The following is an 18,654-nucleotide window of genomic DNA, read 5'->3' on the forward strand; positions in this document are numbered from 1 at the left end:
GACCTTATCTGACTGAACAGTTTAATACTTTAATCAGAAGATACCCAGCACAGTTCAGGGTTTGCAGGGAGAGTTCACCAAAAAAGGAGGTGTTAATTAGAATGTTAGTGCTGCTCGTTTTCATTTAATGGAAGTAAATGGTGACCATGTCAATCAAGCAGAGCCGTCCATGGGGGCTGATTTGGGGACCTGTATTCTCTAACTCATACTAGGCCCATCTCCATGCTTGGGACAGCCCTGCTGTCATGCTCCATAGTACAGAAAAAGCACAATACAAGTATCGTAACAGTAGTCTATAAGACTAATGCACTATATTCTAAGTCCTCCTAAATGTCATTGTTTGTTGTGTCCTGCATCCAGTCACACTGGTTTGGAAAGAAATGTGGATCATTAGATGAAAAAATGTTTTGGTTGAAATACCCCTTAAACCCCAGTCAGACATTCAGACAGACATCACATAAATCATTTTCCTTTTGGTTTCCATAGCTCAAAAACCAGGTTTGGAGAAAAAATGTTATGGAAAAGCAATTATTTCAAAAAGAATACAATAAAAGTGTCTTACCTTGTACACCTGACCATATGTGCCATTCCCGACCAGCTCCACCAGCTCAAATATTCCTGCAGGGTCCTGAAAAAAAAGAGCAAAGTTTATGGTCAGCGAAAGTAGAAACGCACAAAGAAAAACACTCTGGTAGTATAATTTAAGTATTTGTGATTTCTCAAACTCATTTTACTTTCATAATGTGGAGTATCTACAGTGAAAAAGAGGGAGGCACTTAAATTGTATCCATCGGGAAAGTGGTTGTAAAGGAGGAGTTAAAAAATGGCTGGAATGAAATCAGCCAGAAAGAGGAGTTGTTGTTGTTTTTTTTTTTCTGAATAATGCACACCAATGAATCCTTCACAATAACAACAGGAACATGTATCAAGGAAAGAAACTGTGATTCCATGTTGGCTTTAATAAACAGCACAGTGTTTCCAGCAGCAAGCTAATTGCTTCTCAGCTCACACAAACACAAAAACCCCTGGTGTCCTCCATCACACAACTGTTGCGGTGTACCATCTCTCATGGCCAGCACCCAACCAAGTGTGAGATTTAAATCCAACACTCCATCTAACACCTAAACAAAGAAACTCTAAATAAAAGGGTCGATGCAGGGAGAAAAGACGTGTGCCATTTAATCTGGCTTCACCCAAACACCACCTGGTTGATTTTTGAGGCCTTAAACATCAAAAGCCTGCTCACAATCACCAATCTCTGTCCAACAGAAAGCTGTTGCGATAAAACGGTGAAAAGGGAGTAATATCTTTAAAGATGACATTGCTCAAAAGGACAAAACCGGTATTGTGCGTATGGATGTTTTCTCTTGTTTGCGCTCCACTCACTGAGAACTACTGACAGACAGTGAGATTCCAAATCTAAACTCAGACAAGAATCAACCATCACATTAGTATACATGAGAAGAGGTCCACAAAAATGTGACTCATTTCCATGATTGCACATGCACTGCTCTTAATAGTTAAGCTGCAGAGTGTAAATCCAACATTCACCATTTTGGCTAATCCTAAACTATGGGTATGTTCCAATTGCCCAATAGTGTCCGGCTAAGTGGACTTCACAGGATATTATTCAGCCAACTTAAGCGAGACTGCAAATCATAAGGGCTGCATATTTTCAGAACAAACAGACACAAGCAAATTTACACACCAGTGATTGCGTACTACTTTGGTACAATACCAAGTTAGGCCATACTAAAGTTTTTGGTTACATAACAGTTCAGAGGACATATAAATGGGGAAAAAAGTAATTTGATAAATTTATAATATTGCAACAATTTTGGAATTCAAGTATGATGCTCTATAATAATGTAAATACATAATATTACACAGGACATTGCAGGGCTCTCCAAACGAACACATTTTGTCAAGTTAAGTAACTTTCTACAGACATCCCCTGTTCAATCTAGGAAGCATTGCACAATGCATAGAAGCCTTGTAACTTATTTCTCTCTTAATGCATCACCTAAAGAGCTGAGGATGAATACATGGCTCTCCAGGGATGAGTAATATCTTGTCCTTATGCTGACTGGCAAAAAAAAAAAAAAGCAAGCTGCAGTGTTGTTCACACAAGCTGCCGACTCTAGACAGTCCACACAACACTACTTGTGAAACTAAATGTTGAATTGATTGGAAATGTGGCTCGTCTGTTAGCCAAAGCTGTAAGGCCACTGGGAAACCCGTGTCAAGAAGACACAAGCTACAGTATGAAATAGGAGAAAGTGAAGGGACAGATATTGCACAAATGCACAGAGAACTCAAATCTCCAACAATCAGCAGAATACAAGTCTGCATTTTTTGTTTTGGCAACACCTAAAGCCACATCAATAGACATGTACCTTATAATTAAGAATGCAACACAAAGAAAGCAATTCTACATAACCACACACGTCTATAAATCATGATGTCTAATGTCTACAGGAAGGTAATCTAGTCAACCTGTTGGCCCCGTTCCTCTCTGTTGTGCTGCCAATATTATTCAACAAGGTCTCACTTTTTATCCAGTTGATTTGTTTTTTTACGACAGGCTCTAGACAAAGTAACTCATCTGTCTATTGATGACTAATGCTATTACACAAAATTAGCAGATTACTTTTTTGAAAAAAGAACTATTTGTCTATACAGAATAATAGCTGTGAAAGCTTTTACCCTCAAGGTAAAAACTGGATCTATCGATTCTGAGTGACTTCTGGCTGTTCCCATAACATTAGAGGAAAACAATCGGGTTTATAGCCATTCCCAAACTCCATTTCACGCCAAGGTGGTCTCAACGCTGAGAGCTTAGTTGAAATTGCTTCAACAACCTTCATTGTCGTTGCTGTCTGTCCGTCCAATGGGTTCATGGGGCCATTTGTAGCAGAAGCTTTTAAGCAAATCTTAATCCCAAATCGAACCATATCAAAGACATGGGGGAAGTCAGCTGTGATCACATGACACTGACCGCTGAGGATGAGTTGAACCAAGCAGCGGTGAGCGTTAACCCACTTCAAGCTTTCAACCCCCCACATGACTTTTTCTTAATCTAGATGACAACTCGCCATGACCGACAAGATTTAAGTCGAAATTCACTGTAAACTAAAATCAAACATTAATGAATCTTTTTAAAAGGTTACATTTTCAACATTTTAATATACAGCATAAAAATTGACATTAATTTTGAGATTTGCTAAAGATTACATTTAACAGTTATTTAAAAATGAAGTGAGCAAAGATAATCTAAATGTAAAAATAAATGAATTATGATCATAAAATGTGCATATAAATATAAAATAAAAATAAATCATAATACAGCATTTCACAATATTGCTGGATTTAATATATACTTAAGGCTTCCTTGTTTAGCATGAGTCTTTCAAAAAATATTAAACATTTTATTTATTATATATATATATATATATATATATATATATAAATAAATAAAGGATGCAGGCGAATGCTAAAGAACACATTTCTTATGAATATTTTGTCTTTTGTCGTTTGATTCTACAGCTGGTGTCTTGACTATTTCCCTTATTCAGCCGTTCGTCTCTTCACAGAGGTCTCATGGCTGTTTTCCCCCTCTCCTTCACCCCAGTCATCTCATGCTGGGTCTGTGCTTTGTCTGAGAAGACTGTCAGGATGGCCCTTTTCTCCGGCTGCATCAGCAGACGTGTCAGTCACTGTGTCTATGGAAATGAGTTTCGCTCTTTATTTCTCCTCCTGTCTTCTCACAGAGGAAGGATGCACATCCTCCTCATACCTTCCTGTCTTGATTCATCTGAAAATGAGGGTCAGCGTGCAAACAGTCAGCGAGAGCGTGATGGACAGAGAGGAGTTAACAACCTTGCACATCACTCAGGTTTCTGTTGCTCAAGCAAACATGAGCAGAATACCGTGTTATGGTTCCCACCGTCAGGCTGACCTGCCTGACAGAAAACTAACATGGCAGCACTAGGCTGAGTGGAAGGGAAAGACAGCCTGAAAGGTGTTATTTATAGAGGCAGAGGCACAACAGAAGCTAACATACACAGTTGATGCAACTCAAGGAAAACCAGTAGCAACTGCTATAGTTAAATATTAGCCTATGCAAATTTGCATACTTTCCCCCCCTTCATAACTACCGCTTCTGCAACTTTTATAAGGTGAACAGCTGCCACAACACTATTAAAGGGATAGTTGCCTCAAATTAAAACGGTCATCATTATGCTCACTCTCATGGTGTTCCAAACCCATGTTATTCATTAAAAAACCATGTTATTCATTAAAAATCTATCCTAGTTGTTATGAGCAAATAGTGACGTTCAAATCAATGAATCATTCTTTTAAATTCACAGTTGGACATTTTTAAACAACTCCTCATTTTACAAAATTCTGAATGAATTGTATGAATCAAAATAATTCAGTTCCTGAGCTGACTCACTGATTTGTTTACATGTTTTAATTTCAGTCTGTTTCTCAGACAAAGCCTTTTCACGTTTCTATAGGATTTCTGTGAATTTCTGAACAACACGAGGTTGAGTAAATTATTGCTGTGTGAACTATTATTTTAAACCATCATACATCAGTGGAGTTTGTAGGGAAGGGGTGCAGCTGATTTTAAACATTCAGAGCAGGTGTTTGGGGTGTCCACAGTCTCTATCTTTTCCTCTTCATTTTCTGGATGATCAGTCTGCTTGACTCTGGCTCTGTATTACAATAGACGCTGTTTGCTCCAAACATTTCGTGATGCCTGAATTCCTCTGCCACACACACACACACAAATATATCTGTCTACATCCATATTTGATATGCTGCAGGAAAAAGCTGAGGCACAACGTGAGCACAACACACTTACATTCACATGCTACATATGATGACACAGAATCAGGGTATATTGGTAGGTCACATCAATTGTCTTAAATTCTGTTTTAGAATCAGTATGAACACTCGATTTCATAAAAATACACAAAAGTGCTCAAAAGACTCTCTCACAACAGGACATGTTTCTGTACATTTTCATTATCAGATACACCATATTATTTGATTTAGAATGATATCGCAATAGTAAAGGACTGTAATAATTACCATGTTTTGGTATCTGATACTGTACCACAGATATATTTCCACGGCTATCAGTGTGTGATGATATGCTATACTATAATATAGAGCAGGATTGTGCTCCAAAAAAAAATAATTAAAACATTAAAAAAATAAAGTCAACAAGAGTAAAAACTAACAAATTCCAAACAAATGTGACCCAAAAAACAACTCTAATACACTGGGGGGGATAGGTTAATCCAATGGATTTAATATGATTTTTAAAAATCAATACATTCAGGTCATTTGACGATTCCATTTTATTTAAAATTATACGGAGCAAACCAATTAAAGGGATAGTTCACCTAAAAATGAAAATTAAATTCTAAAAGTCATTATTTACTCACCCTCATGTTTTTCCAAACCCATAAGACTTTCATTTTTCTTCAAAATACAAATGAAGATATTTTCATTGAAACTTGAGAGATTTCTGTCCCTTCACTGAAAGTCAATTACCCCCAAAAATGTGATGGTTCAGAAAGTTGTTGTTTATATGTGAATAAAAGACTAAACTAAATCTGTTTGCCATATTGTGCCTCTTTTAAAGACTTGGACTAAACCACTTGATTCATATAGATTTATTACTTTTACAATGCATTTGTGAACTTTTGAAGTGTCAAAGTTTTGGTGCAATGGCCTTTTAACGAAGGGACAGAAATCTCGTCAAACAAAAAATGTTAATATTTGAAACAAACTATTATCATCAGTTTGGAACGACAAGAGGGTGAGTAAATGATGATTATTTTTGGTGAATTAACCCTTTAAAACGTAATATTACGCAAATGCTGTTATATAACATCTTGGTCATACCAGTATGTAATTACAGTGAACACTAAAAATATTTTCTGGTTTACCTAGGTAATAAATCTCTAACTGTCAACACACACTCTGTGATCCCAGAGCAAGTTGTGAGACATTTTGGAAACAAGGGTGTTTGCACACAAATACACAAGCAATTAACGATTTCTGTAAAGAGCACCTGATGAATGCATAACCTGCCCTTAGGCCTTTCTCAACCTAATTTGTGCTCCCAAACTTCTGACGCACCATAAAACAATGTGTCTGTGGAGGGATAGGAGGTTTGAGCCAACTTTTAGTCTTCACAAGGCAATGAGTCATGTAAAAGGCAAATGAAAAAAATGGTTCCGACATCAATACACGGCACCCAGCGAAGTCCGCTGAACCGCTGATCAATACCACAGCGATAACAAACCCTTGGCTCCGAAATCCCATCCCGGCCGCTCGTTCCCAATCAAGGGAGGCAGGCATCTATTTGTGCTAACATCCTATACTGCCAATCCCCATGAACACAAGCAGAGGAAGAAGTCTGGAGAGCTGCCTCAGACCAACAGACTAGATCAGCACTCTTACATTAGAGAATTAAGAGCGCTGCTGAAGGATTTCTTTCTAATGCAACCAAGAATGAAATTATCAATGCAAAACACTTCACAAAAGTTTGCTAATTACACCACCTTAAGAGACTCAAGAGACTGTCACACTCTCGTTCAAAAGTGAGGTTACGCTTCACAGTGACGGTCTCAGTTACTATTCACATAAAATCCTTTTAAGATCACTTAACAGAGACCACAACTGGTGAAGTGTACTTGAAACTAGGTGGTATCTGCACTCATTTACGCTTTCATATTAGAGAGTGGGGTAGCATATTCAGTGGGAAATAAGTGTAGGGCAGGACCTATCTAACAGAAATATGTTTAGGCTAAAATATAATTGGATAATGTTATTTTTCCCACCCACATGGCCTTGCTAATCTTGTGCCCGGCGAGCAGAATTGGAAATTGGAGTCATAATTACGAGTTATAGCAGAGCCAAGCTGTATTTAAAAGAGGGAATCTCTGAATTCTGGATGATGCACAAGTGGTGACGTGTTCACCGATCTATAAAATAAATCTAAATCTATTTTAGTATTTGATTTTATACTTATAATCTAAAGTATATAGACATCAATGAGTGGAAAGCAAGTCTGTAGTGAATAGGCCTAGTGAACGATTCTGCAACTATTTTAATTTTACATGTTAATTTTACAAAAACATTTAGTTTTGACACTGTGCACAATTTTGCCAGATTTTCATCATTTGGAATTCAGATTACTAATGAGTTTCAACAGACTTGTAGAAACTCAATAATCAGTGCATGTTATTAATCTACAAACATTTGATAATTTGATAATTACAGGACATTAATCCATTCACGAGACAAGTCACATTCTCTTTCAAAATGGACTCATAAGAGGTTACTCTACCCAGTGACGGTGTCTCAGCTAGCATTTACTTATATTATTATTATGGTTTATAATATTAAACCATGCAAGGAAGTGTGTAATGACAGATAAAGACCACTTAACATGCAGTGGTGCACAGATCATGTAAAGCATATCAAATACAAGAGCTAGACTAAGAGTTAAATAATTTTTCAGACCAAAATGTCACATTTGTGCTTAAATTAGTATTCAAGTGGAAGTAGTGGTGACAAAACAGTCTCTTGTGAATGGGTCATCCGAGATGGATCTTAATTCCAGGTGTAAACAGGCCATTTTAAACAGAAGTGGCAGTTTATTAAACACATTTTAAAAAAAGATTTTCTTCTAGCTAAATGAAACTACATAAGTCAACATTTGCGCTTCTGCATGAAGACAGGAAATGGGTCAGCGGACGTCTGCTGGAGGGCAGAGTGATGGAGAGATGGAGGATGGGAGGGAAGATTCAGGACAGCTAACGCTGCAGGGCACAGGCTAAACGCAAACATAAAACCAACAAGCACTTTGAACCACACCAGCACTAGGCTAGGCATGAGGCGAGACGGCTCTCTGCACCCCACTCGATGTGGCTTTGCTAGAACAGGCAGTTCAGCCCATTATCAGCAACTACACATTTGCTTTTCTTGGTGTGGCGTGCATATAAAAATAAAGTTATACAAGATATCCTCGGGCAGAATGTCACTGAATGGAATGCAGCTGGAGTACCAGGGTGTGACAGCAAGTGACTAACGCATACATAATTTCCCCAAAAAACAAGAGGCGCACAAAACCGCACACATGCACACCCAGGGAGGACACAGAGCCCACGTTGTCACCCGCAGAGTCTTGTCACTGCTGCTCTTTGAGGAGCGCAGGCATGATCTCGTCATCTCTCCTACACTTTTGCACATGCGGAGCAGAGCGTACGGAAGTCAGGTGAGAGGGAAGCAGACGGCGCACCACCTGGTCCTCATAGCACCGGACCTAGCACTGTTCCTTTAACCCACCGAGCTGCTGAATGAAAAGAAAGCACACAAAGACTCAAACTGAGAGGATGCGTGAATGAAAGCAGGATCTTGAGGCCTAACTCCAAGCAAGCAGCGCAGCTCCATTCATGCCGTTTTATCATGATTGGGTCTGTGACATAAGAATGTCCACATTATAAGGAAATGTTCAATGCAGATGACAAGTTTATAGAAATGTATTTTGTGCATTATGTTGGTTTAATATGGTTATGAATTTCAATTTAATTACTTTAAAACTGTGTTGTGGTGTAAAAGTAAAAAGGTAAACATATTTGCACCATACAACATCTTAATCATAACTATTCAGAAATTCCCTTCAGAAATCATTCTAATATGCTGATTTGGAGCTCAACAAACATTTCTCATTATTGTCAATTTTGAAAAGAGTGGTGCACCCTTGCTGAATAAATCTATTATTTTAAATAATAATAAAAACATACTAAACCCAAACTTTTGAAAAGCAGTATTTCAAGGTAACAATAATGAGGCACTGCAGGTTTCTAATATAATAATATCATTTCCTGTTGTGTGTATTTTATCTCACCACAAGATTTTGGAATATTTGAAAGTGTTTTCCTTCTATAATATTAATATGCAGGTAAAAAAAAAAAATCTAATATATACATATATATATATATACATATATATTAGTGCTATCAAAAGATTAATCGTATCCCAAATAAAAGTTTTTGTTTACACGTGTGTGTGTGTGTACTGTGTATATTTATTAGGTAAATACACACACAAACAATATATATATTTTGAAAATATTGAAAAAGTGTTGGCCCCCTTCCTGATTTTTTTTTATTGCATGTTTGTCACACTTTAATGTTTCAGATCATCAAACGAATTTAAATATTAATCGAAGATAACAAGTAAACACAACATGCAGTTTTTAAATGAAGGGGTTTTTTATGAAACAAAATCCAAACCCACATGGCCCTGTGTGAAAAAGTGTTTGACTTGCTGTGATAAATGGAACCATGAATTCAACCGTCTACCAAAAAATCCTGAAGGACAATGTCCGGCCATCTGTTCGTGACCTCAAACTGAAGCGAGCTTGGGTTCTGCAGCAGGACAATGACCCAAAACACACCAGCAAATCCACCTCTGAATGGCTGAAGAAAAACAAAATGAAGACTTTGGAGTGGCCTAGTCAAAGTCCTGACCTGAATACTATTGAGATGCTGTGTCATGACCTTAAAAAGGTGGTTCATGCTCGAAAACCCTCCAATGTGGCTGAATTACAACAATTCTGCCAAGATGAGTTGGCCAAAATTCCTCCACAGCGCTGTAACAGACTCATTGCAAGTTATAGCAAATGCTTGATTGCAGTTGTTGCTGCTAAGGGTGGCCCAACCAGTTATTAGGTTTAGGGGTAAGCACTTTTTCACACAGGGCCATGTGGGTTTGAAACATTAAAGTGACAAACATGCAAAAAAAAAAAAAAAATCAGGAAGGGGGCCAACACTTTTTCACACCACTAAAAATTTATTTTTGAATAAAATAATAAATTACCGTTACATCATTGGCCCATATCCTGTTTTAAAAGAACTTAACCTTGAGTCTTGCTAGAGCTGACTGAACAGGGCCCCTCTCTACAGCTAAACCACATGCCTGTCAAAGCCACGAGTAAAACAAACCTTGTCTGCGTCGAGAAAAACACTACCTCACTAATATGGGTGAACGAAGGTCGTTCTGATGACCTGCATCAAAACCAAGTCTAATAACACGGCCACTGTGCGGTACACGACCCCTCGACAAACCAAGGTCCTCTCTACTTGTGTTTGTAGCTAAAAATGGCCAGACAACAAACAGACAGGGCATGGATCTCATTTCAAGGTTTGTGGTCAGAGCACAGAAGCTCATTTTCAGGTATCGTCCCTCAGGACTAGGTGAGGCTGACCAGGTGATGCCAAACATGGCTCCCATGTATGTGGGACACAGACCTCCGCTTCTGTGCCAGAGAGAGAGTTTATGAATGGCCCATCCAAGCATGTGCTGCACTGAAATGTTTCCCCACTACTGCACATGTCAGCGCTCTGCTTCTGGGTGACCTATTTCCGTTCTCGCTCAAACACAACATGCGCGAGAAAGTACACTCAACAAACTACATTAAAATGAACGGTAAGATAAAAGCAAAGGATTCATTCCCAGGTGCACATATGACATTTTATAAACAAACATTTAGTGAGGGTTCTGGACAGACAGCAAAAATAAGGTCATGACAGCACCTAAATATCCGTTTTCACAAGTACAAACCAACGTGCTTATTCAGACAAATCATAAGCCTTATTTTTTTTTTTATGCAATCTGAATTTTTCCTACCGACTGAAAGCGACAGTCAGGAAGTGACGCGAGCGGCCTTTAAAACTCACTTCTTCCATATCACCCTGCTTCGGTGAAGGGCAGAGAACATGGCTTGTATGAAACGGAGATTAACACTTAACCTAATCCCATTCAAAATACGAGCGACATCTGGGGCGCCATGTGATCTGTGGTGTTGAAGCATGTACGCGCAAACAGATCCATGTGTGAGGAGGCAGGGAAGGTGAAGCTAATGCACCAGACACAATGGATGGCCAAATCAAAAGCACTCAAAGGGCTATCTGTAGTAATCTTTCCATCCCACGCGCTACTTAGCCTCGCGAGCAGAGAAAGAAGAGCACTTCACGTGCATCCCTTTAGCCCATTAGATCCTACAGCACACAGGGTAATTGGTTTACGGCTGCTGTGAAACTGTGCCCCGCCATATGGGCATCCTTAAACTGCCCATCCAGTTATATTGTGCCTAATTTACTTATCACACACATTCGTCATGATGAGACGTATAGATATTTTCACATTGCATGTATGCATTTAGCAGATGCATTTATCCAATTTATGTTCCCTGGAAACCAAACCCATGACCTATAGGCCGTGTCAGCTGCATGCGCTACCAGTGAGCTACAGGACAACGCACGTACGCACTGGCACTAATTAGACAGACTGACACAGTTTTTATAATCTGAGAAGTGACACATAAAAACAGCGCCTTGTTAGGAAGTAACCCAGTTTATCCACTCAGAAGTCGCTGGAAAACATGCTGAGAGTAATTTGGTGGCATTAGAAGGATTTGAGCATTTATCAAGCCATGCATATGGCGCACTGTTTCCCGGTTGGACACAGATAGATCCTGCAGCAGCACACAGCAAGATCAAATTTGTTTCTATTGAACAAACAGTGGAATAAACGAACCGATTTGGGTAAATTATGTTTTTTTTTTTCTCGTTGGTCCAGATCTACTTCTTTTATGAACACAATAAAACGCAAATCAAACATGCAATTCCTCTACTGTGATGAGTGCGTTTTCAATTTCTGAATCAAATATAAATTATATTTTTGGAGAAAAAAAAATATGAAAAATATAAAAAAAATATTTTTGGTCAAAATGTTCTAGAAGATGTAACCATTTAAACAGTCTACTCAAAGAAAAAAAAAGACAAAGAGTTAAACTTCTTAATGCCCTCAAAAAATAAGCTGTGAAGAAATTGTTGTTTAAAAATGGTATTTAAATTAGAAAAAATAAATATAAAACCTCAGAGTCAGTGTGCCATAACCAATATGTAGGAAATAGGGGTGTGCGATATATATCGTCTGCGATAATATCGTAATTGTTGTTTTAACAATGTGCAATTTGACAATATCGAGTATTTTGCAAAAACCAAACAAAACACCCACGGAGTGCACGCTTACATTAGCCTACGTGATGAAGCGGGTTAAACAGTGCGCGTGCGCATTTAGAGAGTGTTCTTTCACTGCCTGACTCAGTCTATTAAAATGCATTAAGAATGATCGCAACATTCAAGATATGGGGGCAGAAAATTTATATATTTACGTTTCATGCCGTTTTTTCTTCAAATAAACATGATTACAAATGTGATATTGATTTTATACAACAGTTCAATAAACAATAAGTTATTATTAAGATGCATACGTTTTAGCACTATATTGCCGGTTTTTGCTCCATTTCGCCGACAAAAAATAATTCCAAACAGCAGTGATCGTCAGTAACGAAGTAAAACTTCTTCGTTACTGTACTTAAGTAAATTTTTCAAGTATCTGTATTTACTGGAGTAGTTTTATTTTGAGTAACTTTTATTTCACTACATTTCATAAAACATATCGTTACTCCTTATAATACATCACGTGCTCCGAGACACAGAAGCGGTGTCTGATTCATGCACAAACTGATTCTTTTCAATGAACCTGTTAAATCGGTTCGCAAATCGCACCAAACGATTCATTCATGAATTGGAATGATCCGATTGCAGCTGTTCTCGAGTCGACAACTCACTGATTCAAATGATCCGTTTAGAGCGAGTCTCCAGTGAACTGAACTCACAAGTAAAGAACCGAGAAAAGTAAGTTAATAATGTCAAATTTTAGGATTAATTATTGTAACTGAAAATCATATTTAGGTCAAAACTGTCAGTTGTTTGTGAACTAAATCTGCTGTAAAGGGTGATCTATTTAAGCTCACTGAAATGCTTGAATGCAGACAGATCATGTCAGTGTCTATGTTTTAGGTCAAAAAACAAAACATTAAAATAACACAGATTAAATAAAATAACTCATGCACGTTCATATTCCCTGCTGCTGTAACGTTAGCAGTTTTATTAAAATGTTATGCATTTAGCCCTTTGACGTCTGTTTTTATATTGTTTATCAACAGTACAGGTCCTTCTCAAAAAATTAGCATATTGTGATAAAGTTCATTATTTTCTGTAATGTACTGATAAACATTAGACTTTCATATATTTTAGATTCATTACACACAACTGAAGTAGTTCAAGCCTTTTATTGTTTTAATATTGATGATTTTGGCATACAGCTCATGAAAACCCAAAATTCCTATCTCAAAAAATTAGCATATCATGAAAAGGTTCTCTAAACGAGCTATTAACCTAATCATCTGAATCAACTAATTAACTCTAAACACCTGCAAAAGATTCCTGAGGCTTTTAAAAACTCCCAGCCTGGTTCATTACTCAAAACCGCAATCATGGGTAAGACTGCCGACCTGACTGCTGTCCAGAAGGCCATCATTGACACCCTCAAGCAAGAGGGTAAGACACAGAAAGACATTTCTGAACGAATAGGCTGTTCCCAGAGTGCTGTATCAAGGCACCTCAGTGGGAAGTCTGTGGGAAGGAAAAAGTGTGGCAGAAAACGCAGCACAACGAGAAGAGGTGACCGGACCCTGAGGAAGATTGTGGAGAAGGACCGATTCCAGACCTTGGGGGACCTGCGGAAGCAGTGGACTGAGTCTGGAGTAGAAACATCCAGAGCCACCGTGTACAGGCGTGTGCAGGAAATGGGCTACAGGTGCCGCATTCCCCAGGTCAAGCCACTTTTGAACCAGAAACAGCGGCAGAAGCGCCTGACCTGGGCTACAGAGAAGCAGCACTGGACTGTTGCTCAGTGGTCCAAAGTACTTTTTTCGGATGAAAGCAAATTTTGCATGTCATTCGGAAATCAAGGTGCCAGAGTCTGGAGGAAGACTGGGGAGAGGGAAATGCCAAAATGCCTGAAGTCCAGTGTCAAGTACCCACAGTCAGTGATGCTGGTGTTGGTCCACTGTGTTTTATCAAGGGCAGGGTCAATGCAGCTAGCTATCAGGAGATTTTGGAGCACTTCATGCTTCCATCTGCTGAAAAGCTTTATGGAGATGAAGATTTCATTTTTCAGCACGACCTGGCACCTGCTCACAGTGCCAAAACCACTGGTAAATGGTTTACTGACCATGGTATTACTGTGCTCAATTGGCCTGCCAACTCTCCTGACCTGAACCCCATAGAGAATCTGTGGGATATTGTGAAGAGAAAGTTGAGAGACGCAAGACCCAACACTCTGGATGAGCTTAAGGCCGCTATCGAAGCATCCTGGGCCTCCATAACACCTCAGCAGTGCCACAGGCTGATTGCCTCCATGCCACGCCGCATTGAAGCAGTCATTTCTGCAAAAGGATTCCCGACCAAGTATTGAGTGCATAACTGAACATAATTATTTGAAGGTTGACTTTTTTTGTATTAAAAACACTTTTCTTTTATTGGTCGGATGAAATATGCTAATTTTTTGAGATAGGAATTTTGGGTTTTCATGAGCTGTATGCCAAAATCATCAATATTAAAACAATAAAAGGCTTGAACTACTTCAGTTGTGTTGTAATGAATCTAAAATATATGAAAGTCTAATGTTTATCAGTACATTACAGAAAATAATGAACTTTATCACAATATGCTAATTTTTTGAGAAGGACCTGTATAAATTCTTATATTGTTTAGATCATCTAGCTGAGTAGACAGATATGAATGTTTATTCATAACAATACTGAAAATAAGTAAATATTGTTAGCTAATGCTAACTGTCTAGCTAACAAGCTTACTGATGCCAAGTTGAGGAAATCTTTAGGTATAAAGTCCAAATATTTTTATTCAACCACCTAGATAGATTATATCTGAGGGGAAAAGAAAGGATATGGTGTTCAGAACATGGTAACTACAGTGGGAAGTGAGCAACATGACTGTTTCGTTCCTGAATGAATCAACGTTTAAATGATTCGGTTCAGTCCACCGATCCATTACAGAGAATATAGATCAGTGGTTCAGTCGCAATGACTCACTTATTCACAGTGACTTTCTGTCACCTACTGGTGGTTTTAATTTCACATTCAAGGTCTATTTTCAGTTTTAAAATAATTTGAAATATCAATATTCGATGTTTTGTGTTTAAAATGGCAAAAATTATGCATTTGCAACTGGTTAAAGCACTCCATGTCCCTCTGCGCTGCATTAAATACATCTAAATGCCACTTCAGATCCAACTTCTGCTATTTTGTTGATACTGGTTTCATTTGTTTGGTAACAGCCTGTGTCTATCTTAATTGACTGATTAAATGTAATAATTTGACTCAAAATATGTACACTTTTAGAAATGCTTTATTAAAAGGTAAAGCATGTATTTAAGCTCAAATGAAAAGATTATTTCATCACTGATGTAAACTGACCACAAATAATATAAAGAATACCAAAAGCTGCAGCTGTCCACAGTAGACAGATATCAGCACAATAACACACTCTGCAAAACAGTGTCTAATTATCGTTATAGAAAAAATAAAAATATTGATTTTTTTTTTTTTCAATAATCGCACACACCTAGTAGGAAGCCATTTTGTTGCCATGTGACAAAAATATTTGTCTTTTTATGAAAATACATGTTTTTCTCATATCAAAAACAAAATAAATAGAATAAAATCTACAAAACCTTGCCATGTCTTTATGGCATTATTTTATTTAATGTATGATATGTATAACAAATGTATGACAACAACATTACATTGAAAAATGTTTCAAAACTTTTAGGAAAATTATGATTAATGATTCTGTGTGTGTGTGCGTGTGTGTGTGTTGATACTGTATGCATTTAATGAGCATATAAAATATTCTAGCACTTTTTCCTGATCATTACAATCCATTTTTGCCGTCGTTTTTCAAAAATGCAACAAATTAGCATGACCACAAACATTACATTAAAGAACTTGGCGTTTAAAACTAGACTTCTAGTAAATATTTCTCAATTTCCTTGTCACCGATTCATAAAAGTCCTGATAAAACGAATGGTTATAAGAGAAGCAGTCAGCGTGTAGGGCTACTTTAATAGAATAGACCAGTACAACATGTACAACACACAAATAATGCCAAAGAAGAAAGACTGACGATATTAGGATAATCGGAGTGTTATTTTATTAACTGGATCGGTTCATTGACATTTTCTGCAATGATCTGTAATAAGTTTCAAAAAGCAGCTATTTGATCTGATAAATGCAACCCTCCACAGCTTCTTATCGACTGAACAAGAAAGGTAAACGGTTCTTTCAGAAACAAAACGTCTTGTCGCTGTTCGTTCAGCCGTTATTTTACATTTTACTCCATTTCTACTATTGTAGTGATTGTTGCACCTGCCATTACGGCGCAACCGCAACATCAAAAGACATCAATGAGCATCTCCAATAAAGGACACATAACTTACCCTTAACGCGGAGAGGTCTATTTCATCCAGACTCCGTGCCGGAGAATCGCTCGCCATATTAAAGACGAAAGAAAACCGGAATTACACAGAGAAACAAAGAAATGTTGTTGAATGGATCTCAGGCAGCCGTCCGCTGATCTCCTTCGGCAGCAGCGCGTTCAAATCTCGTCTCGCTGATCGCTCGCGCTTATTGTACAATCCGTCTTTTAACTCTGGATTCCACCGATGCTTTTGCTAGACCTCAGTTAGATTTGACCCCAGCAAACAGAAACATCGTGTGATCTGAAGACAGCATGTTTTTCAGCAGGAGCTACACATCTTTTGGTCTCTAACACTGTCGCTGAAACCTCAATGCCGCTTGTCTTGAGAGTAGCATCAATCAGATGTGTGGGAGTGGCTAAAAGACGGGGCGGAGCCAGCATCACTAGTACCGCCTATTTTTTTGTTTCCACTGTTCACTGTTTCCTCATTTCCTTTCCTTATACTTAACTTTATGTTTTTATATTTTAAAGGAATACACTAGTATCATATCTCATTATTCTGTGTTATGCTGCCCTTTTGTAAGCAGTTATCTTAAGTGATTCTTAGGAACGCATGTTTACCTGACAGATCTGCTTGGCTGAGGGCCAGATCTGACTGATATTCCTTCAGGTACACCTTCACTTGTTTGAATGAGATATAATCTTAACAGCGATGATAAGATTCAAAATAATTCACCTCTGTGTTCGATGTTTCCAAAGAACTGATGTATACAACTCTGTTTTCCAGCATAAAAATGTAAAGAAGATTGTTATTTTTCTGATGTTTTAGAGGTAACAATAACAATAAACCAATTCTATTCATTCTATTAATTTTTAATAAAAATAAAAAACTGGGGCCTGCAAGATATATTATAACATTACATTACATTCAAAATACAGGTCGGTTTCCCTCATTTTAATCTGTTGTTTTTTCTATTTAAAGGAATACATTATAAGCTCATCCCATTATCCTCATTTTCATCCAAACCACTGCAGTCTGGCACAGCCACCCTGTAATTCAGCCGAACATTTCAGCTTCCTTAGAAACTTGACCTATATAATTGTTTAATCCACTTCTTAGAACTCCTTTCATGTTCCTTACATGTTCTGCTTTCCTGTTTTGTTGCAATAGGGTAACACACCAGTCAAGTCATGTTCATTTCTGCATGGCTGAAATTAGAGGAGAGGGTCTCTAACATATTTCTTAAATGCTAAAGAACAAAATGTGTTTAGACTTGATGCTACCGCATGTTGGCTTTAAGAGATGTTGCTAAACACCACTGATAAATTGTTAAAAGGAAACTATTTTCTCACATCATTAGCAGTTATTGTGTTGTCATTGTCTATTAAACAACATCCTTAATGTAACTTGTATTACTTGAGACGATCACATAAAATACATAGCTCCACAGACACTATTATTTGAACAAAGATCCAGAGCCTGACCAGAGTTTCTCTAATAAGTCTGTATTAAAATTCCATGGATTCCTTTTATTATTGCCTATTCAGAACAGCTGCTCGGCAACTACTGGACACAAGTGTAACTTTGTTACTTTGCACACAAGTCTCTTCAAGTGAGTGTTTTAAGGGTAAAGATCGTTTTTCTTAAAATGTCAGTAAAGTGCAAGCCAGATGAAGTTGCTCATTGTTTTGATGCAAGTAGCTCATTAGTGGTCTTTTCATGAAGCTAAATCTGTTTCAAAATCTGTTTCCAAAAAGATATGAATCATTAATATTTATTTGAGTACCCCTTTTTGCATTCATCTCTTTTTGATGCCTCCATTTTACAGAGAAACAGGCCGAATTCAGATTTGCAGATGCTTTAATCCAAGGTGACTCACAAAATGGAATACAACAAAATTCAATAGGTATAGTTCCACCCACATGGGGCAAATAGCCACTGAGAGCAATTGGGCTTGATGACCCGGGCTGTCGCCCCCTGGTGGCTACTTGCTGTAGGCAACATAAAAAGACAGATTACACTGTATTTGCCATGTTAATTATATAATGAGTCATGAAAAGGGATTTCCTGGGAAATGTGTCCCACCTAAAACAGTTATCTGAATTTGTATCTGAAGGAAGTACAAACCCTACAATATGGATGGATGGATACTGTGTGAAATTCATGCAGGAAGTATGTTTGTTACATGTCTAGCAAATATTTGTTGCACAA

At 37.8% G+C, this 18,654-nt stretch overlaps 1 protein-coding gene across 4 annotated transcripts in view; it reads right to left on the reverse strand.

The window, feature by feature from the left end:
• Positions 1-16,850, reverse strand: part of LOC306846441 (TRAF2 and NCK-interacting protein kinase-like) — an 86,807-nt gene extending 69,957 nt beyond the window's left edge. For 3 of the 4 annotated variants that reach the window (XM_079379834.1, XM_079379833.1, XM_079379832.1), the window contains exons 1-2: positions 16,462-16,850; positions 563-628 (exon numbers count right to left, since the gene is read on the reverse strand). In XM_079379834.1, the coding sequence (XP_079235960.1) occupies positions 563-628; positions 16,462-16,518 (123 nt within the window). In that variant the 5' untranslated portion in view covers positions 16,519-16,850. The remainder of the gene's footprint in view (positions 1-562; positions 629-16,461) is intronic. The other variant, XM_079379835.1, reaches the window with a different exon arrangement.
• Positions 16,851-18,654: the final 1,804 nt, after the last annotated feature.

The sequence above is a fragment of the Barbus barbus genome (assembly GCF_936440315.1).
Source record: "Barbus barbus genome assembly, chromosome: 26".
Lineage (NCBI taxonomy): Eukaryota > Metazoa > Chordata > Actinopteri > Cypriniformes > Cyprinidae > Barbus > Barbus barbus.